A 23,403-nucleotide genomic window follows, 5' to 3' on the forward strand; every position below is an offset into this window, starting at 1 on the left:
TGAGACAAAAGATGAACAACACATGCTTAAAGGAATCTAGATCTTCAGTAGTTGCAGGACTAATCAGTGACTTTGAACACACAGGGAGCATTCAGAGACACTTGCATCTGTGTATCACTGAGACTATGGTAATAGCAGCAAAAAAATGAACGCCACTGAGTACAAAGGTCACTTGAAAGTATGTTCTGGAAGTTCCTTTGGCCATGCAAACTAGTGGGAAATCCTTCTTAATTTTCAATGGACCATAGGAAAAACCTCAGGTACTCTTTTAACAGGTTAAGAAAGGCCTTGCTTTACACACACACCCCAGAGCACAAGGATAGACTGAAGTCACTGTGGGGATGACACCTTGAAACAGAAATGTTAAAAATACCATCCAGGATGCTGCTCCAGCTCAGCATGAGCTGATTTGTCAGCTGAGACGCTGACACTGTGTTCAGCCCTCTTAGGAAATGCATCTGTATCAGGCATATTCAGTAGTGTCAGCAGTAAATGCAGAGATCTTTGCCCAACACAGCTGTGTAAATTGAAAATTACATTTTTTATTTCGGTGCTTCTGGCCTGAATAGGACATCTCCAAAGAGAGTGCAATTTTCCTAGAATGCATTTCCAACTGTACCAAGTTTTGACAAATTATGATGTACATGAGTTTCCTATGGTAACATAGAAGCATGGAGAGTTGATACTACTTGAGCATGATCTTAGAATGGGGGTATACAGACACATCTGTAGCTCCAGATAAAGACTGAACATGAAAAGGCATTGTTACCATTTGGAAGCATTCAAAATTTGACTGTGAGACTGCAACCAATTTGTTAGAGACTTACATACATATTCATAGTAGTAGCAAGCTGAAAAATTTTGTGATGCACTCAGAATTCATCATAAGAAGTCATATAAGAAGATAGTACTACAGATAATCCAGATCTCACAGTAGCACTTGGAGGTACTTTTAGGAGACTTTTCATTATCTCCCAGTAAAGAGGAACTGACTGCTCAAGACACAGGGCTGACCAGCCTTCTGGGAATTCTGACATCCCATACAGGAGCAGGTGAGATTTGTACACATAAGAAAAATGTGAAAATAAAGTTATGAAGAAAAATTCACCCCTGCTTTGGAGTTCTGGCTTCTAATATGAAATACAGACAATCCACTCTGAGGCAGAGCAACTTTGACCTTCAGTCACTTGGTGAAAACCCTGAACTAGGAGTTGCAGGTAGAAGTGCTGTTTTATCTCCAGAACAGGTTCTTCCTTAAGGCAATACCTGCTACAAATTCCCTTCCCTTGAGAAGAAGGGAATTAGCATTTAGGCTATAAAAAAAAAAAATCACTGTTTTACTGAAACAGGGAGTATTACAGGGGCAAGAAGGTGCATCAGAAGAGAACTAAATGTTGTTAATAATTTTGTTCAATGCCCAGGGTCTTGACATGTTGCAGTTTCAAGGCCCAGCTAAGCTACAACAGCCTACTTAGAAAAAAGATTCAGCCTTACTGACACAGGTTGCCTTATAGCTCCTTGCATCCAACAGGTTGGGCAAAGACTTGCATGCAGAACAAAACAACAACTGTGAGTGCCTGTCTCAGGAGTCTGTTTCTTTTATGACACCACTGATGGAGATTAATAGCCCATATTAAATGAGCTGCTAATCTAAAAAACCAGAAGCAAAGTTGTGTGTCCTATGTGTAGATTGTATTTTCAAGAAAGCAGGGACCAGCTGAAGAGTCTAGTGCTGGAAAAACTAAGAATGTCATCTCCTTCATGCTTAACCAAAGTCAATCTCCTCAGAAAGGTCTCTGGCCACAGGTTAAATGAGGCAGGTCTGAGCTATGATCAAATTGAAATAGTAAAAACTGTAGTGCTTCTTGGTCTCCTATACAGAGACCGAGAAGAGAAAATCAGTGGCAAGAATGCCATTTGTTTAAACTGGTGATACAACTCCTATGAAGACATCGGCCTCTGCAGGCTCCAGCTGTGCAATCTGGCCCTCAGAGACAGGGCAGATGGAGATCCCGTGTTGAAAATATTACTGGTTGCTAAATTGAAAAGCATCAAAGACAAGCCCATCATTTCCCTTCACTTTCAGAGGAAGTTTCTTGGACAGTGAACACACAGCACTTTGCACAACAGTTCTAAGATGTTTTCAGCCAGTTGTCCCTAATAGTACCTCTGATATGAAAAACTTCATGGAGAAATACTGACTGCACCCTAGGATCAACTTTCAGATTCTAAAATTTATCTGAACACTCTGTTGTTCTTGCCAACAACTAAAATGGAAAGTCATTTGTGAAAAGATAGGGTCTAACCAGAGGAGTAAGAAAGGCCTCAAGGAGAGGTGAAATTGGAAGTGTAATTTTTTTGTTCAAAAGTAGCAGAAGTTACTCCAGTTTGAAGTGAAGCTTCGAATTTGTGCCAGAATATTCAGCAATAACCTCTTTACACTGTAGACAGCAGATTCAGTAACACAGATTTGTTCTTGCAATAAGATTAAATAAGATTCCAAAACGGATTATTGTCAAATGTGCAAAGCCACCAAAACCCTCCCCTGCAGGCCAGGAAGTCTTGGAGAACTGCCAGTTTCTCTGGGTGTTGGTTACAGGTCAGATGCAACAGCAACCCTGGTCAGATGTTTTCCTCCTTCCTAGACAGCAAAATATGAGTACTTGTGTCCTTACACAAGTCTGCATGTCCAGGAAGGAGAGGAGATCGAAGGCTGCCAAAGAGGTGGCTCAGAAGCTTTTCCTCATGCTCCTTTCCCACCCTAGGATTGAGGGCCTGATAAAAGACATAGACAAGCAGGTTATGTACACTGCTGAAACAAAGCAAGATGAGTGTATTCAAAATATGCACTGAAAAATCAAGCACACAAAGCCACATCACTAAGCAGGAGAAATCTCAAGTGAAGGAAATCATATTAATTTTCTGGAAAAAAAGAAACAAGGAAGGTCTTGGAAAAGAACACTAAATACAGGGAAGTAAACCAGATTATCACAACTGGAACTAGCAAGCTAAAAGGGAGTGCTCTGCTATCACCAGAGCTGAAAGAAGGAAGAGCTTTTTTCTTGTTCTTCCCATGGGTCTCTGGAGCAGGGAAGGTGAGGCATGATGTGCTCTACAGCCACTAATACAACTAAAACACCTCTAGCCTGCCTAAATGGCAACCTGAACATCTCCTGAATAGGGAGGTATAATTTCAGCAACTTTCACAAGCCTCCAGTAAATTAAGCCATTCAATTTCACTAAAGGCAATGTAATCCAAGGATTAGAAATACTCAAAAATTAAACACACATGAAAGCTAACTTCATCATTCTGATAGGTCCACCCTTAGGAATGTTTAATCTTTAAGGAAACTGGACTGGTAACTATTAGGAAAGCTTGCATTCAAATTTAACAAACATATTTACCAGTTTAATGGATAACAACCTGATGCCTATTATTTCCAAAAGTAAGATATAAAAGTTAAATTGCACAGGCAAACCTCAAAAAATTTGAGAACAAAACTTTAATTTGCAGACTTTTCTGCTGTTCTCTTCTGCTTCCCTGTCACCTTCCCCTATTAGGCTCTACTGCTGCCTTTACAAACTTCTCCATCTCCCATTTCCTAACCTTTCCCAGTTTTCCTTTTTCATGCTTGGAAGTACAGTTTGAAGTGGTACTCTCTCCTTTTACACTGCCTATACGGCCAGAAACACTGATAGTACAAGAAGAGAGAACTCCCTTCTAATACTTCCTGTCACAAAGGCCTCTAGAAGAACAATGCAATAAAAAGCATATCTGTTCCTACAGTTGTCAGATTATTAAACCTAAAGCATCCCTGTTGTGAAAAGGAGCCTTCAGGGAAAGCAGAGTATGTCTGGTGCAGACAAAACTGTTCATTAAACTGACAAATCCATCAAGCCTTTATTCAACATACTGAAGTTGAGAGTATTTCTGCCTTTGTAACTTGGCCAAAACCTTTTTCTTTTCGATGGGAACACTGATTCACACTTCCTAGATGCCAAAGTGATCCTGTTTTCTCCTATCTCAGTTATCTAGTCTTTGCACAAAAGCAGAGCATTCCAGAAGGCTGGGCTTTTTACTTTGAGGCAAACGTGAGCTCAGTTTCCAATAATGAGAAAGAAAAAAAAAAAAAAGGCTAAAAGCAGTTCATCAGGGAACATTTCCCTTTGTGTGATTGAGATATAATGATGGTACAAGGAAATGCAGGCATGAAAGCATCAGAATCATTAATATGTTTTTCTTTGGCACATCCCTCTAAAACTTAAAAATATTTTATACTGTTTTTTTATACAGGTGATTTTCTATGTATATCATTAGTAAATGGATATACACAGTTACGCTACAACCTTGGAGACAGAACAGTCATCCTACAGACCCTTCAGAAGGTCCACACAAATGGAAATACATGGCACTTACTTAATGCAGGAAGAGTTGGTAATGAAGGCTACCTGGACCTGGATGGTATCAACGTTACTCAAAAAGCCAGTCCTGGAATGAATGCACTAGACACACACTCAGATTTTTTTGTTGGAGGGGTATCCTCCTTAAACCTTGTTAATCCAATGGCAATAGAAAATGAGCCCACAGGTTTCACTGGTTGTATTCGAGAAATGGTAATAAACAACAGGGAACTGAATCTTACCGTGACTGACCCCAAGGGTGGAGCCAACATTGGTGACTGTGATGGAACAGATTGTGGTTACACTATGTGCAAAAATAATGGAACGTGTCAAGTTGTAAACTCAGGCTTTTCTTGTTCTTGCCCAAAAGACTGGACAGGGACCAAGTGTGAACAATCCATTCACTGTTCACAAAACATGTGTGGGTCTCATGCACTTTGTATTCCTCAACCTTCTTCATTTTCATATACCTGTGCATGTGCACTAGGCTGGACAGGTAAGTACTGCGATAACAAAATCAAATTTTATATAGCAAAGTTTGTTGGTAACTCCTACATTAAATACACAGATCCTTTTTATGGAAAAAGAGACCTCCAGTACAGCCGCCTTTCTTTAAATTTTACTACCAATCAAACTGAAGGCTTAATAGTGTGGATGGGAAAAAGTGAAGATGAAGATAATGACTTCCTTGCCATTGGTCTTGCCAATGGAACTTTAAAAGTTGTAATTAATCTTGGAGAAAGAATCTCTGTTCCTCTAATGCACAGAAAGTATTTCACCTGTTCTGATGGAAGATGGCATTTCACTACTGTAGTTCAAAACCAAACTTGTGTTAAGGTTTATCTTGATGAGGAACTAATCCTTTTTGAAGATATTGACCCACAAAGAAAATACACTGCTTTAAACTACGGTGGCATTTGTTACTTTGGTGGGTTTGAAATTGGCAGGAAAGTCAATATAGTCACTACAGGGCTTTTCCAGAAGGAATTCATTGGTAAGATTAAAGATGTTGTGCTCTTCCAAGATTCTAAAAAGATTCAGCTAATGAAAGCAGAAGGATACAACATTCATGATGGAAATTCTGGAAATTAATTGAAAAAACTGTCCGAGACTCTATTAAAAAGGTAAAATTCCTTTTCCTCCTGTTTATTGTGTTAGCTGACAATGTACGACTCAGCAACCAACACAGGATAGCATTTAAAAAGTAATAAGGGACAAATTTATGTGGAGTATTAATAACATATACATATAAAATATGATCAATTGTTTTCCTCATAGAATTATTTATATATACTCTTTAGCATTTACCTTAAAATAATGGGAAAGTCTGAAGGGTTTTTTTTCTTTATTGTGTTGGAAATAGTTTTGTAAACAAAGAGGTAGGGATTAGCTTGTAAAGCCAACCATCATTCAAGTGTTGTTTGTTGCTTTATGAGAACAGAAAACTGTTACCTGTTTCTCCAACTCTTGAATATTATTAAAATGTTTATTTTGTAATGTTAAGATCCAGTCTAAAAACTGAAATTGGTGGAGGAAGAAACAGTGTGCTTGAGGCAAAACCCTCATTTATTGTAATGAGAATTTAAAAAAAATGCAACAGCTATAATTACTTGTTAAGCTCAAGAAGACTCTAATTAGGTAATAAAGTTGTTCTCACTCCCCTATCTGTGTCCATCCTGTATGTATTATATGTAAGAGGGTAGAAGTCAAGCCTCTCTTAAGTCTGCTAAAATATTACTCCTAAAGAATGATTTAAAGAGCAAAAACATATATAGTTTTAGAGAGAGAAAACAGGCCTCCTGGTTTTCTCCAGCAGAGGTCTCCCCTATTTGACTACATGAAAACCTTTGGCTTTAATGATTTATAACTGCAATGTGGCAGTCTGTCTACGAGTAACTTTTATTCTTAAGACTTTAAAAAGTCCAAGAACTGTTCTACTTTACCTATACCCTTCTGGCTTATATGCCCCTAAATGACATTTCAATAATTTATGAGTACAGAGGTTTTGGCCATAGTAAACCAAATTTCTGCAAATATATTTTTCATTAATTGATAATCTCAAAAGTAAATAGAGCTGTTCATACATAAATACAAAAAATCAATTCCTTCTCATAAAGCTGTCTTATATTCTGCTTTAGGGAGCAACAAAAATTTAAAATTCTATCTATCTTAATGTGCTTATACCAATAATATACGATGGCATCTACATTTCTCATTTGACTGCTGGCTTACTAAATTAGTAAAATTATTAAATAAAAATAAATAGTGATTGATTTGTATCTTTTCCGTTTTCACTTTACTATTGCTAAAAAGCACATAACAAACCATTACCTCCTTGCATGGAAATTCTCTGAATGCAAGTCTTCAGCATATACCTGTCAGAAACAAGTAACTGTTTTGGGGTGGAGAGGGAAGTGAGGATGGGGTGTATGTTATAGGGCAAAGGCCATAAGCACCTAAAACTGGGTGACACACACTTGCTTCCACATCACCATACTTAACCTGTAGCAATGAAAGCACTGTCAGGTCAGTTACAGGCGACTTAAAGATAACTGAAGTGCATGGGAGCTACCCCAAGATGTTTCATTAAGCATTTGTGAACAACTTTGTGAGGTTCATTCTATTTTCTTCAGCTGCTCTGAGCCCTCAAGTGATCAGCCTGATGCAACAGAGCTTCTGCAACTCTTCTGAAAAGGCAGCTCATGAAGCCCACCTGACATTTGAGCTGTCCCAGATTCTTCTCTTTCAGTTTCGTCTAGGTAGAGGCTTTTATGGCCACGTGATGCTGGAGAAGGGAGCATATTTAAGGTTTATCCTGTTCTCTCTGGGGCTTCTGGTGTACTGCCAGTTCCTCAGCAGTCCACACTGCCTTGTGTGATCTGAGCAGTGATTTGGTGTAAAACAAGGAACAAGTAATCAGAGCACTTCCAGCAAACACAAATGTTGGAAGGAGAGTGACTGAAGGCAATGGAAAAGTAAAATCCTTTATTCTTGTAGTAGCAGGATTTATTCCCATTACACTAATGCACATCCTTGGAATAAATCCTGGAGACTTTTGCTGTTTGTTAACTTAAACACTTAACAAAACTCTCCCTCAAGAGCTGTTTTACTGTGGCTCTCTTCAGGTTTTACATACACAAGGCAGGTGGCAAAGCACTCAGCAAACTTGAAAAATGTTTACATATTCTTTTAAACAAATTATTTCTGGTAGTTCTGGCAGAAAGCATTCCCATCCCTTCCATACAGGCAGTTGCAATTTTCACTGCTTCCAGTTTATTTTCAGAGCAGAGATGGATGCACATGTGAGAGGCAGATCACCAGTGACCTTGGAGTAGACTACTTTTGAATGGATCAAAAGAAAATCTTCATATGCAGAGCTGTCAATTTAAAACTTACTCCAAAAATGAGAACAATGTCTTGGTGCATTTCTGTGCCTACAGAACTCAGTGCAAATATTTAAACAACAAAACACGTGTATATTACTACCAGATATATTCAATAGCACTACTGCTTTACAGACCATGGAATTAATTTGGAAAAGCCTAGTTTTATTTTAAAGATGTTTGAATGTCGCTTTTAGCTACTGAGGATTTTTTTAATTAGTCTTGTCAACGATGAGCTGAAAAAACATCACTTAATAAAAGTCTACCACCTCCTTTATTCAGTGCAATATTTTAAATTTTAGCCAGTTTGACCATGAAGTTACTTGCAAGGTATCCAAGTAAAAATTGACCTTAAAATATATTTATAATTAAAACTAACAATTATGATGTTGTTAAACTGGGAAGACTTTTCTGGAAAGAAGAGTCTTTTCTACAGCAAAGTGCAAAATGCTCTGTCAGCAGCATAGTAAGGTTGTGCACTCAAAGTGGAAAAACAAAACACTGAAAACCAGAACAATAAACCTCAGTTTTTCTTTATATGGTGGAATATTTTTGTTGTTTCTGACAGACTCAATAGAAGGCCCAGTGTATTTTAAAAAGTATAAGAGTAGGTGATTTTGTTTTCACATTTGCATGTTGTTTGGCACTGCTGGATGGTAGTCCACAAAATACCAAGTTACCAGAAGTCCCACGGGTACAAACACTTTTGCCCTTCTCCCCCCTCTTTGTTCTCCAAAACTCAAAACAAACCGAGCTATAAAGTGTACAACAAATGTGGCATTCTGTGACTCAGCCTTCTGTATTCATTTAGCCTACAGTTTCACAGCTATGAAATCAAACACACACAGTATGTGAGAAAGTTTTATCATTTTAGAATCAAAATATCCCTTAAAATATTTACATTTTACAGTAAAAAGGATAGCAAAACACAAAGTAATGTACAAGCTTAGGTATTCAAGTTTTTGAAGCAGGGAAAATGGTGGGAGAAATGAATTTACTACTACAAATAATTTTCAAGAATTTAGGTTAGAAATGCTTTCTTATTAAAACAAGTGCAGTTTAAAGCAGTAACATTCGAGCAGCTCAGCCTTCCAATTTCTGGTCACAAACTGCTTCAGATGCTTAGGAAAAACTTGAAATATAATATAACCAAATATACTTGAGGTCTTTTTGTACTACTGAATAATTTAAAAAAAAACCCAAACTCTTCACACCACTGAACATATTACATTTTGTTGTAACATGTGGATTCTGAGGCTTTGCTGCAGTCTTTAAAAACAGTGCAATTTAAAAACAAGGGTATTGTATGAAAACGACCTTTAAAATTATCAGGGCATCTTAAAACAGAAGAGAGCACAAATTACCAAAGGCAGCAACTATATTGCAGACTTGACTAAAGCCAACTTCCTCAGCTAAGAAAATTCCTAAGCCTTTATTGCATATTAATAAAAAGAAATCTTTAAAATTTTGAATATACAGCAATGTAAAATTTTTAAAATATTCAACTCCTACTTCTAGCGATAGTTGGTATAATGAAAAAAAGGATGAGTATTGGTACGTTGAGTGGTACCAAAACACAGACTTGTTTCTGCAAAACACCAACACAGAATAAAAAACGATGGCACAATCCTAGCAGGCTCTCTTTTTTTTGTCATACAAAGTTTTACAACATTACTCTAACAGTTTATTTAAATAGGATTTTAAAAGACTGCCTGCATCTTTTTACCTTTTGCTTTTAGTTCTGTCACTGTGGTCCCTATGTCTCTCTCTGTTCTTTTCACTTTCTCGTTCTCTATGTTTGTCTTTGCTTTTCTCCCTCTCCTTATCTTTTTCATGAGCCTGTTCATCACTTTTAGGCTTCTCTGTCTTTTTTTCTGGATTTCTAGTCTCTCTGGGGCTTTTTCCATCAGCAGCTCTATCACTGTGTGGGGATCGCGCTCTTTCTTTGTCTCTCTGTCCTTCCTCTCTACTCTTCCGCTCTCTCTCTTTTTCCTGGTTTCTGTCTCTGCGCCTGTTTCTCTCAGAATCTTGCTCCCAGTATTTTTCATTGCTCCATTCTTTTTCATGTCTGTCTTTTTTTTGGTGATGGGTTTCACTGTAAGGTCTTTGTCTATCATTTTTTCCTCTACTGAATCCTCTCTCTAAATGCTGTTCTTCTCTGCCCCAAGGATCGCTGTGGCGTCTTTCTGGTCTCCTACTGTCTTTACTCTGAAAAAAATTTTCTGGTCCCAAAAATCTTGATTGTTTGTGAGCCACTGGTAGCCCTTGTGCAATGGGTCCGGCATACTGTGGCTGACCTGATAAATGAGCTACTGGTGGCCATGGCATCATTGGATTTTGAGGAAAACCAAAGCCAGGAGGAGGAAGAAGCGGAGGTGGTAAATGAGGAGGAAATCCAAACATAGGGTTGTTTTGTGGAGGGAAGTTATGAGGTGCAGGAGCCTGAAATTGAAATCCAGGTGGATTAGATTTAGAATGCTGAAAATTCTGCTGTGGAGGTCCAACAGATGAGAAGCTGCCACTTGCAATAGGGCTTGGGACTTTGGAAATAAATTCAGAACGAGAAGAGTTTTCAGTTTCAAAATGAGATGAAGTTGCGGCTGGTCCTCTTCTAAATGAGTTCACTGTTTCAATGTTTTGCATCAATCCATCTTCCTGTGAGTGTTTGGTATCTTCTGCTTGTGATGCAACTGTGTTATCTGCCTTAGCTGCAGCTGAACTGAACGGTGTCTCATTGGTTTGTGCCTCACTTTGATACAGGTTTAAGCCCCCTTCTCCAGAAAGTTGTTTATTCTCTGGTTCTCCTTGATCATTTCCTGAAGCATTTTGTCGGTCTTCATTTCTGCTAACATCTCCATCCTTGTTTTCTGAAATATTAGTCTGCTGGCTTCGTCCAGCTGCCTGTCGTGGGTCTCTTTTAAGATTAATAAATGGTGGTGATTTAGAGGTATTAGCAGTAGTACCTTCAGCAGAGCCTACATTAACATTGTTCTCACTGGGCTTTTTTCCTGAATTTGATGAGGAAGAAAAGCTGGAATTTGTGCTCCTTCTAACTTCCTGTGCAACACTATCTTTGTCTGGTATCTGTCGCTTTGGGTCATTTTCTTTACTTTCTTCAGTTTCCTTATTCTGTGCCTGAGCAGACAAATTTGCTAAAAATGCTTCTGTGGAGACATCTGGAGGTTTTCCCTTAAGAGTCAGCCCTATCAAAGAACCAGTACTTCTTGCAGAACTTGAGGTCCCTACAGCTGCTGCATCCACAGTTGCAGCAGCATTAGTGGATTCTTGAGGATCATCCAAACCAGTCTTTGCTTCACCAGCTTCAGCAGTTACATCAGCAACATCCATGGTTTCTTCTTTCAAGGTGGCCTGTTCATTTAATAATGGTATGTCTTCACTAGGACCTGCTTCTGACTTGCTGTGCTCATACACCTGCCCTGTCGTGCCCAACAGGCTTTGAAGAATATCATCAACTGGCAAGGGTTTATTTGCTAGCTCCAGAGTTGAAGGCTGATTTTCCCATCCAACCAGGACTCCAGGAAGAAACCTGAGAGGCTTTGGTGGTTCATGTTTGGTACTTTCCACCAACGGCTCAATAACTGCTGGAGCATCGTCTGTATTAGACTGCTGTGGTTTATTTCTCTGCTTGTGTAGCACAGTTGTGAAGGAATTAAAAAAATTATTTTCCTCTTCTTCTTCTAGTGCCAAATCATGATGTGAGACTTCATGTTTGCTTGGCTTGCTTTTCTTCTCTGGTGGCAAGCTACTCAAGGTACTTTCAGCAGCTTCATCTGCAAAACTGCTGGTTACACTTGAAACAGCAGTAATCTGCCTCTTCATCTTCTGGCGAATTATCAATCCCAGTAATAAATTTGGTCGATGTATTTCAATCCCTGTACAGAATTGCAACAGCAATTTATCATCTCTTTGTATTTTGGTTAAGGCAATAATTTTAACAAAAATAACCCCCATATACTTACAATATACTATCAAAGTATTAATCTTATGGCATTTGAATTTGTTCTGCTTGTCATGTTAAACATAAACAATACTTAAAATCATAAAAATATGTATTTCCAGTATTAAAAGTATGACTTCAAGCACTGCCACTTAAGATTGGTTCAAGTACACTATAACTTCCAAACAGAGAATATGAGACAGATAGGATATCTAATCTCATCAGAATCAGCACGGAAGTTAAACATCAGTCTAACTCAGCTACAACATGGTAGCAGTGGTAGCAACGTATAATAGGGAAAAAAAAGTAAACAGAACACTTGCAAACAAAAAATCTCCTCATCAGTTTGTATCAGACATACTTCTTCCAAGATTTACCAGGAGCAATTTCAGAAATGTTTCCCTCATGGCATACTATTACCCATCTCCTCACCATCTATTTTGTTCCATATAATGGCAAAAAAAAAAAGAGTTCTAGCTCATTCTATCTTCATTTTGGCCCGGCCTATCTCAAAAAGAAAGATTATGCACTGATTTTTATAACTAAGATAAACTGATATAAGTAACTCAGGTGTACACAGATCAAGTGAGTGCCCTTTCAAGACCTTTTCTTCCTTGCCCATCTATGTTTTAAACTTTCAATGTATTTTTTTGTAAGGAACTTTGGAATACTTGAGAAAAAAGATAAAAACAATTAAAATAATGAAAAATACTATTTTAAATTGAGAGTATCAATTTGGAACTTATGCCTTCTACCACAGTCTACTTGTGTGACTCAGTTTACTGATATTGAAACCTACAAAGCCTCCTGTGTTAGAGAAAGAAGGTAGCAGACATAAAACAAGGTTGTTAAACACTAATATTTTCATCTTTGAAGTATCACCATAATCTAGCAAGGGGAAATAATTATCTTTTCAAGGAAACTATTATAATAATACTATAGAAAACTCATTCCATATTTGAATAAAATAGCATTTTTAAATTTCATTTCCTCTTATTGCCAACTTCTTCGGGTAGCGTTATGATAATAAAATTCCAAATTCCAAGCTGTACTTACCAGGCCCATCAAAAGGCACAAGGTGATGAGGGACTTTATCTGAGGAACCTAAAGGGATGAGGTACAAATCTTTCACTTGCTTCATATTATTGGCCGCTACACCATAACGTTTTCTACTGCTGAAATAGGCGAACAGCAATGCATAGGAGATCTGATCTTCTTCGGTTACCGGGGTAAAGCGAACCACGCAGATCTCCTGTTCACAGAATGAGAGGGAAAAAGATGGTCAAGAATATTTTTCTGTGAAATGTTTTTTTACTGACTGCTCTTTATTTAAAAGAACGGTGCTGAGGAGAAAAAGCTATGCCAAAATGGCAGAGAACAGAAGAGACAGAAGGAGCAGAAACAGTGCCAAAATAATTCAGAGCTAGATAAAACAAGTAGAAAGCACTTAGTATGAAAAAATTAATTGAAGTACATGACAAAAGAGCCAATATTTTAACAGACAACTAAATAACAAGTTTCAGGGAAGCTTGCCAGCTTCCAATTAATTACTCCACTCTCTACCCTTAACATTACTAGAAAGCTGTGTTTTGTAGTCTGTTGTGTCCAAGACGTCCATTAATAATAGTGGAAGATGAGTATTCAGATCCCAGAATTATGCCCAAAGCCCAGCTCAGGAGCTGATGCTGTCTGAACAGACTGGAAGATTGGACAGAAGAACCTCTGCAAAACTGAGATGGCACCTAAGCAGGCTGAAATAACAGGCTAAACTTTGTCAATGTCAGCAAAGGCAAAATGCAAAATCTTGCACTTTGAGCTGAAGTAACCCTATGCACCAGAACTGGCTGGGGGACTGACTGGCTGGAAAACAGCTTGGCATAAAATGATGTGAGGATCCTGGTGGACAAGCCCAGCATGAACTGGTGATGCATCCATACCAAGAAGGCCTACTGCAATCCGGGTGTCAGAATCAAAGCAGTCAGCACACCAAGGGAAATGGCTATTTCTTTCTATGCAGCAATTGTGAGACACCACCTGGAAAGGACTTCAAGTTTTGGGCTCCCCAGCATAAGGACAACTGGAACACAGTGGGACAAGTCCAGCAAAGAGCCACTGAGATGGTTTTGCACAATGTAACACTACTGAAAAAATTGAGATGTGGAGTGGTATCCTAACATTTCTGATGAGTTACTGTGAAAAACAAAGACAGGTATTCTCAAACAGCAGATGACAGTTTAAGGTTAGGTAGGAAAAAAAAAAAGCCAGCAGCTGCCACCCATCCCATTCAACATAACCATGAGATATTCCTAACGTTCACATATTTTGCAAATGTTTCAAAGAGAAATAAACTAAGTATCTTTAGGATGACTAAGATGCATATTAAACAGCAAGTCTTTACTAGGTAAAATTCTTACCTTGGTCCCTGAAGCTTTGATTTTTTCTACATAATCCCAGACAGTGTGGGGAGATATCCTGCCACCTACTTGAATACTATCAGGTAAATCCTATGAGAAAGGACAACAGAAACGTGAATCCAAATAAATCTTGTGCTATGTCCTTCATCCAGTATTTGTTTCATTAAATTCAAAACATACTTAGTTCTTTTATTTCTTAAGTTGTAATTTTAAAATATCAGTAGAAGTTACAACAGAAGAACAAAATTAAATTTTGGACATTTTAGATTTTCAGTATGAAGTTACCAATACATAGTAAATTAGTTATCATTCAATACTGTTCATCTAAACCTTGCAAAATTTATCCTTTCTGGTAACATTAATGGCAAACATAACTGTACTGTGCTCTGGGAACACTCAAGCTATCCATCACATCACACCACAATGAGAGCTCCACATCTATGTTCATAATAAACTTTCAAAATCTTCATCATGAGGGGAAAATATAACCTACATGTGCATGTATATAAAGATGTAAATTCTTGGATACTACTGAGTTCACTGTTCCCAAGCAAAATAAACAGACTTTCAGAAAAATAATTCTTTTGGAATAAAATAGAAGAGCTTTGAAAAATGTATGATACTCATATAACAATCGTTTAGTATTAAGGATTACTGCATGGCCTGCACTTCCCTGAAGATCTACAGCAAAGTAAAGACCATCTTATTAACAGAAGACCTAAGTTCTTTTAATTAGAAGGCTGATGCATCCTGTGCAGCTCTCAAGAAGGAAAATTGTGCCTTATGAGCTCTCTGATCTTTATTTTGTGACACAAAGACAACTATTATAAGCAGTTACATGCTCTTCCAGTCTTTCAGACACAGAAGAGAATGTTACATGATTTTTTTTTCAGGGACAATTGAGTCACAATGCAAAGTTAGGACCAGAACTGCCACCAGATGGGCAAAAAAAAACCAACAAAAAAACTCCATTACGCAGGTTTTTGTTATAGATGGGAAGATGAACAAGAGGTTCATGTAATGACTAATGCTTGACTTACAAATATAGACCTTAATCAATGTCCTCCCACTAATACTTCATTCAGTAAAATGATCATGCCTCACTGTCTTCCATCATTATACTAATTATAGCCTACAAGGTAAGTGAGTTGGTAAAATTAATAAATTAATTGTTCATTAATTCTTTTCAATAAATATAATTACCTCTGTTAAATACTCAAAGGAGCCAGAAACTGGATAAGCCTTAATAACAAATTTTGCTACGGAAGGCATATTGATAAAGCCCTTCCAGATGAAATTCAGTCGTGCCAGAAACAGACTTTCACATTCCACAGTACCAGGCGTTTCTGACCTAAAATAAAGGACAAACGAAAAACCCACTCAGTTTACAACATGATACATCATGCAAGACAGGGTAAATCCTAATTTTTCTTTATCACAGAAATAAATACTTTATCACAAGTATTATAAAGAATTTTCTCTTTCAGTTAAGCATACTGAAGGGTTAAAGAAAAAAGACAGGCAGACAACCACATTTCTTATCTTCCATTGGAGTAGCTCTATGGTACAGGAATAGTCAGATGAGCAGCATATTAATTCCCTAGTCAATATTTTTTAAAAACAGAGAAGTTGTTTATTCTGAGAATTATCTATAATTCTCTATACTGAAGAGGACACAAACACACACAGGTGCTGCAGAGCCAGAGAGATGTTCCCCTGCCACAGGTAAAAGATGAAAACACACTGCCTGCTGGCCTATACTGCTTTCCTAACTCCTACATTTTGTGCCACCACTGTCTGTCCACCACCTGCATGCCTGTGTCACCCTACTCTCTCTTTGTACCACAAGCTGGCTCCTCATGTCTTCTCATCTATGCACCACTTCCACACTTTCTGTGAGTGCCTCCTCCTAATTCCACCTGTAAAAAACTGTTTTTCCTGCCTTTGAAAAAAAGCCTCAGTTTTGTCAACAAAGCAGCTGAAAAAATTAATGGGATGACTTAAATAATTTCACAGGAGAGTGTTTCTCAACCTGAGAGTTTCCTTATGAAAAAGACTACACATTTCAACATTTCCCAACGTGTTGCTATCAAAATATTCTCGGCATGTTATTAACAGTTTTAAGCTGCCCAGTAGTACCACATGCAGTAACACTGTAACCTATGTTTATTTCTGTTGACACTGGAAATTACCTTGAACTTGCTGTAAGCTATTCAAAAACCAAAGTTCACTATCCTTGGTAAAAGATCACACTGTCCTGATAAAGGCAAAATTTCAGTATGAACTCTGGTTAATTCTAAATAATTGGGAGTGGATGTTTTTCTCGAAAAGCCTCCCTCACACCAAAAAGAAACAGCCTCATAAACTGCAATTTCCTTTTTAGTGAGTAGCAGAGTGTGGAAGAAAATGAAGAGAGAGCTGACAGCAAATACAGCAAAACATCAAACAAGCTGCTGTTATGCTGTTACCTGCCATTTCTGGAAAAGCACTACTTTGGAATTTCAAACTAGCCTGAATTATCAGTGTAAATGCTCTGTTTAGAGCAGTATCAAATTCCCCAAATTTATATATACGCTTATACAAAGACACGCTTATTTAAATGCAGCACAATATGTACACTACATGTCTTAACAGCAAAAGGCAATATGAAATTTATATACTGATTTTTTGTAATATAATCTCTTTTTAAACCTTGCTGCACCAGAAAATATTGGCTTTTTGGGAAAAGTAAACTATGTGGTAATTAGAAGTTTGAAATCACAACAATATATGTACTATTATGCATATAAATGAACAGCATTTACTCCAGCAGAGAACTCCATTCTAAAACTGTGTACGACTTCAAGTACCCAAATGGATTAATGAAACACCATTAAAAAAGTAGCTTTAGACATAATAGCTTAACAAGATTAATAATGTCTTTCATTTAAAAATACTGTTTCTACAGCTTGTATTACTTTGGGAGAGGTGTGAATGACTTTGATGAGTCTTGCTTATCATCTTCCAGTAATTCTGAAGCTAAAATACTTGATGTGGAGGAGAGTGCGTCTGCAATGCTCTCTGCTTCATTGTCGGACTGCTTCCGTGCAACCCCAACAGACACCTTCACCTTCTTCCCTGACACATCATCAGTAGGTGGTGCCATTCGGCCTGCAGGAAAGAAAGCACAAGAGGTTTCATTTTTTATTAGAGAAACAAAAAGAGGACCTCCTCTGAACTTCCTCTGAACACAAGGAAGACACACCAAAAATACTACATATTGCCACTGAAGTGGGATAGGATACATATTTACACATATTTGACCCTGCAGAAATTATTACACTGTATATGTTTATACAGTACTAAACATAATTTTTGGCACTGCGATGGCATAGGATAAAGAAATGAGGAATCAACAGTAGTATGTACATCCACCATAGGGATTGCACTCTCTGAAGCTGTTTTTTTAAAAGAAGACAAGTTTATGCCAATAGACTACCCTTTTAATAGTCTCTTTTGTAAATGATGAAGTAAAACATTCCTGCCACAACTTTGTCAGCAAACTAAGTAAAAAACCACATTTATTTAAATTCTTGAGGTATATTGAGATTTATGACTGAAAATTATAGAAGTGCCATCTATTTATTTTCATGTTCTTTCCCAAATTACCTATGCAGATTTTGCAGTTTAGATCAAAGAGATGATTTTTATGTTGACTTGTAGTGTCCGGAGATGCAGATTCATTTATTTCTTTATCCTTTTCAGCTTCTTCTGACTTCTCAAACAACTTCGTATTAGGTTCCTAAGAAAAGTCAAACACATTTCAGTTAGGCTTTTTTAATCCCTCTGTTAATATTCCTAATATTGTTTAAAAGTTTTATGGCATTTTCCTCCCTTCAGACATAAAGCTCTTCCTTCAGCTGTATAGCGAAAAATTCTATCAAAAAAATCTTCAAATTCATTACAATAACTAATTCTCAAATATATTAAGGTACCATTTAGAATATTTTCTAATTTCTACTACTGCCAGAATTCATCATACAGTCACAGACACAACATTGAAGGAAAGAAACCAACAAAATCACCAGGCCAAGAAGTCAGTAAAGATAAAAGAAAAACTATCAGATAATTATAAACTTGAACAACAGAATCATAAACAAAACACCTCACAACCATATTGCCTATGTACTGAACATACTGTAGTGCCATGCTTTCTTTCCTACCTGAATTTCCATTACTTCCTCTTGCTCTTTCATTGGTGTCTCACTTTCAATTTCTATTTCTCCTTTGTGAGTAATTTTTGTAATTGGTCTTCTTTCAACCTCCCTCTGCTCTTTCTCAATCATTTCAATTGTCTGTGAAAACAAGTAGTTATGTGTAATTACTCCCATACAGTAAAATTTGGAAATTCAAAAATATAAGAGATAACGGTATTGCAATTAGAGAACCCTCTAGGAAGAAAAGTAATGCATTCTTATTTTGCAAGTGTCAAGTAGTTTCATAAAGGAAACATGGAAGCAGCCTGTCTAACTTCTCCTACAGTGTAACAGCAAGGACTTACCAGGAATGCATTTAAATAAGTTATAAAGCAAACCTTCAACACTGACTTAAAATACTGGTAATTCTGATTTCCCAAGAGCTAAAGAAAGAAATACATCCATTATTTTCCCATGATAATAGCGACAATGTAGGATATAAATATATGCCAATTTGTATAATTTTTCAACATTTTGTTTTTAGTACATAAACCTAATGCTTCATCTCAAGAAAAAACTTAAAGGTATTTTTAAAAGTAATGGAGATGCTAATTGCAATAGCACTGCTGCTTTGCTTTCCTGCAATAAAATAAAATATAAACCATTATTTCTAATATTGCCTCTTAAAGCACATTTCCATTTCTTACACCAGGACAAGGTTATGTTGGCTGTGCCAAATATTCTCAAGCCTAATTTACTAAGGAAACAAGCAGTCTATGATTGCTTTATCTGTCTGAAAAATACCAACAATACTTATGAACATCGTGGGGAAATTGAAAAAAAAAATTATTAAGTTGCAGTCTCAATGCCTTGCTTAAATAGTAACATGAAAAATACAGTCAAGTGGTACATCGCTATTTATTTTACATGTTTCTAAAAATTTTGAAGCATTTCTCTGGAATAATTAGGACCCTTCAGCAATTTTTTGAGCAGCATACACTTTTTTGGGAAGATATTTCTCATAGCAGTGGAATTTTATTTTGCATGGTCTGTTTTTAGAATTTCTCTGATGTATATAAAAATAAATGTAAAAAAGTTCCACTACAAAGATGGGCTTTGGAATAGCTACAGAATACACAAACTTTTCATGCTTTCTAGTCCCTTGAAACAAGATAATCAGCAAGTGTTTTTCCACAGAAAGTAGCAAAAAGTTATCATGATTCATAACCAAGTCTAGCCACAATGTGCAATGACAAGGAAAAAACACAGGAATTACTACTATTGCAAAGCACACTGCATCCCACTCCACTAAATTAGTTATTACCAAACATTAATTCCAAGCACACAGATGAATTTACACTACCCAAACAATGTGCTTTTAGATTTTATGATGTGGAATATAAATACCAAAGATCCTGTCAACATAAATCCAGACTTTGTAAATTAGAAAATTTTTAATGGCCATTTCTAAGCAGCTGCAGTTATCATCAGACTAAATGCCCAATAAATGGAGCTATGTCTAACAAAAAGGAATTTTTTATAAAAATACAGAACCTCTTATTCCTGTTTCTCCTTCTAAACTCTCAGCACAGTACACAGAGTGACGCTCTGCTTTGAGAAGTCATGCCTAAACTAACCTAGTAAACTTCCTACACTTGGCTTTCTTTTGCTGCCTGTTTTTTTGTTTTTTGTTTTTTTTTTCTTTGGTTTTTTTTTTTTTTTTTTTTTTTTTTTTTTTTTTTTTTGTTGTTGTTGTTGTTCGTTGTCCCTTTAGGCTGCTTTTCCAACTGGCAGATCAGGTTTTCAGCTCTGGATTTACTTTTTGGGGACTGATTTGTAACACTTCAGCAGTAAATTAGAAACAACACCAGTTTGCTCCCGTTTGGTTTGTCCAGTATCCGTTTCTGCCTGTTTAAGAAACTCGTGTTTGTAAAGCTCCAGCAACAACTTTAAAATCTTGTGGAAAATAAGGACAAAGAAGCCTTCTTTGAGACAGAAAGAAGAGCCAGCAGCAACAAAGTTGCAAGGCAAAGGAAAGTGCATGTTTGCCTCCCCTCAGAAACTGACTACACTCCTTTCACTTCTGTCCTGACAACATCTTTGGGTTCTGAGTACTTAATGAATAACAGAGATCCTCCTGCTTGGTTGCAACATCCATTCTGTTCTTTGGGCATACACTTAACCTGCAAACAGAAGTTACACATGCTTAGGCTGTCAAATAAACAACGTAAGTTGACAAATCTCACATGTCTGTTTTCTCTCTGTCTCCAAGCAGCCAGCTCTTTGGAAGCCAGTTCTTCTGGGCTCATTTTTATTAGATGATCTGGAGTAACCTCTCCTTTCAGTACTTTCTTAAATAGTATCTAGAAGAAAGAAGAAAAGTAACTGTTGCTATCAAGACAAAAATAGCTCACAGCAGGAAATAAATCAGAGAAGTAACATACAACATGCTCTGTACAGCTAAATGGAGTGGGTTTGTAATTATCTCCTCTCCAGGAATCAGTACTAGATTTTATAACATAAAAAGCTTAATTCCAGAGCTCCATTTATTCTACATAACAATGTATCTACACATACCCTTAATGATTAAAAATATAATTAACTGCTGTTTCAAAAGAGAAAGACTTTATGCCCACTGCAGCAGAAACTCAGACATTTCACAGTTTTTGTTTTTAAAGGTGCAAATCCTCTGCATTACACAACAAAGAGAAGATGCCATCAAAGAGGATATCTATGCTTCTTGCCTAAATGAAGTCCTAGGGTAAAAAAAAGACAACCAACTACTTTAGCAGTATGAGCAAAGAGAAAACAGAAGTTAACTGTTAGATGAAAGTTAAGATAGAATTCTTACAATTGGCTCACTGTAATGGCAAAAAACTATAAACAAAGTGACTTGATCAGAATAACTGATAAAGAACAAAAGACAGAAGCTGAGGAGGAATGATGTTAAATAATGGGCTCACAGAAAGCAGAATAGAGAGTGAAGACCAAGCTTGAGAAATCTGGGTGTGAAAAAGCACAGTAAGGAGATCTTTAACAGAAAAAGAGTAGGTGTAGTAAACAGCAAAGAATTATGGGGGGGACAGGAATATCTAAATAACATATCAGTGGTAAAGAGAAACACAAACTTGGCCAACTGTATCTACTACAGCTTGAAACCAAACAAAAAAACTGTACACTGGGAGCAAGGAGTTGGAGAATTGATGATGGGGAAGAACACAGAGGACACTCAGTGCCCAGGAACAAACAACATCAAAAAACCAAGGAAACCCAAAAAAAACCTCAAACCAGTTAAACTGCAGGAGGGTTGATAACATTTCTAGATTGAAGATTGTTCCTTAAATCTACAGCAAATCAAGGACTTCTGCAAAGGACAACAGACAAATCACACATACATTATTTTTAGGATCTTTCAGATTGAACATTAAACTTCTGTATTTGTTCTTATACTTCGCGTCAGTGTCTCGAAAAAAAGAATATAACTCTCTTTCAATCCTTGTGGCAACTTTTGCTGCTCTCTCCTCAGGAATCTTTAAACTGGAGTCTGTCAATCTATAAGAGGACACAATGGCAAAAATTACAAAATGCATCCAAATAATTAACAGTTTTTCCTTTGCCTTCCAAAGGAAAATATTTATAAATACAAATAAATAATTTCATTTCTTGATATATCTTTACCTTTTCATAAGAATTTCCTTAAGAGACTGCTTAACACTTTGTCTTATCTGATCAGCAGATGGCTTGGAAGCTGGCACAGCTGGCAGGTGTGTTGCACTACTGGATCCCTTCTCATTTTTCTTTTTCTTAATTTCTTGTTTCTCATGCACACCTACCAAAACACAGTTAAAAACTGTAAAATAATCAAGTAGGTTTATTTAGAAATTTTTGCTGCTGATGGAATTATTTTAATGAAATTTTATTTTTAAACTGCTAAGAATTGATCCTCAAGAAGAAGGACTGGACCCCTAGGATGGATGGTTTGTGTTTGGTTGGGGTTTTTTTCTTCTTTGCTTTGGATTTTATGTTACTTAGATTAACCCAGAACAAAAACTTCCTTAGCAGAAACAGGGGGTTTGCCCTTTGATTTGCAGTATTTTCATCTGCACCAAATAAGGATGACCAGTGCTCATTAGCTTGATCTTAAGTATGATTTTTGACTCTAAATTTTTGTAACAGCATAGATTCATTTTTCAATGAACAAACTAAGAAATAATATACTATGAAGCACATATAAGCATAATAAGCTTTACTTTAAAATATCATTTTACATTAAACTTAGCATTACTGCATCTGATAGCCATCAAAATTATTTCAACTATAATCTCATCTTCTGATTCAAGTAACATTCAAGGTCATTGTAAGGTTTGTGTCATAAATAATTCAAATAATGGATAAGTCCATTATTTGAATTATTAAAGAAACCTCATTAAAGAAAAATTACTAATTTTCAGAGAGTCAACTGAATGCTCATTTGTGTCAGCATGTGAACATGTCACAAATTTTGAGCAGCACCCTTCAATTTAGGGAAGAAATGGGAACTAAGTAAAATTAATTTTTTCATCTTATAATCAGAAAAAAAAAGAATATATTAAAGATTGATAAAGATTTCTAGAATGCACCAGCACTGGCAAAAGACCAGAAGAGCTAAGTTATGTATTTTTAGACAAAAATTAAAAGCTTGAGTTTCAGAGTAAAAGACACAGTTCTCACACAAAATCTCACTAGCTTTGCTGCTGATATTTCAGTCCCAAATAACAACAACTTCACATTATAATGACCTTAGAAGAAAAATGCTTCCTGGAAGGGAGCTAGGGAGAGGAGAAAGGTTGCTGGAGGGTAAATATGTCCCTTCAACCTTTAGAACGAAGTTTAGATGAAAATCTGATGACTCAGCAAGTAATATAATGTCCCCTCTGAAATGAGTTGACAAGATTGTCAAGTTGTTAATTATTATCAAAAGACATCAGTAAGTCAAAATATAATTTATATATGTTCTATGCATATAAAGCATTTCATAGTATTTTATGAAAGAGTATTTTAAAGTCTCATACAATATAAAATAAATTTTAATA

At 36.6% G+C, this 23,403-nt stretch overlaps 2 protein-coding genes across 11 annotated transcripts in view; one reads left to right on the forward strand and one right to left on the reverse strand.

The window, feature by feature from the left end:
- The window catches only part of EYS (eyes shut homolog), a 791,734-nt gene extending 784,807 nt beyond the window's left edge, over positions 1-6,927 (forward strand). Inside the window, exon 49 of the mRNA XM_071445583.1 lies at positions 4,295-6,927. Coding sequence (XP_071301684.1) covers positions 4,295-5,493 — 1,199 coding nt within the window. The 3' untranslated portion in view covers positions 5,494-6,927. The remainder of the gene's footprint in view (positions 1-4,294) is intronic.
- A 444-nt stretch (positions 6,928-7,371) lies between these two features.
- The window catches only part of PHF3 (PHD finger protein 3), a 52,910-nt gene continuing 36,878 nt past the window's right edge, over positions 7,372-23,403 (reverse strand). For 9 of the 10 annotated variants that reach the window (XM_071445522.1, XM_071445454.1, XM_071445505.1 and 6 more), the window contains 10 exons: positions 22,010-22,181; positions 21,727-21,883; positions 20,578-20,694; positions 18,359-18,490; positions 17,805-17,937; positions 17,114-17,306; positions 15,360-15,507; positions 14,157-14,246; positions 12,799-12,994; positions 7,372-11,677 (listed from right to left, as the gene is read on the reverse strand). In XM_071445522.1, coding sequence (XP_071301623.1) covers positions 9,507-11,677; positions 12,799-12,994; positions 14,157-14,246; positions 15,360-15,507; positions 17,114-17,306; positions 17,805-17,937; positions 18,359-18,490; positions 20,578-20,694; positions 21,727-21,883; positions 22,010-22,181 — 3,509 coding nt within the window. In that variant the 3' untranslated portion in view covers positions 7,372-9,506. The remainder of the gene's footprint in view (positions 11,678-12,798; positions 12,995-14,156; positions 14,247-15,359; positions 15,508-17,113; positions 17,307-17,804; positions 17,938-18,358; positions 18,491-20,577; positions 20,695-21,726; positions 21,884-22,009; positions 22,182-23,403) is intronic. The other variant, XM_071445463.1, reaches the window with a different exon arrangement.

Source organism: Agelaius tricolor, unplaced genomic scaffold, assembly GCF_023055355.1.
Source record: "Agelaius tricolor isolate 1412-34295 unplaced genomic scaffold, bAgeTri1.0.p SCAF_1, whole genome shotgun sequence".
In the NCBI taxonomy this organism is placed as follows: domain Eukaryota; kingdom Metazoa; phylum Chordata; class Aves; order Passeriformes; family Icteridae; genus Agelaius; species Agelaius tricolor.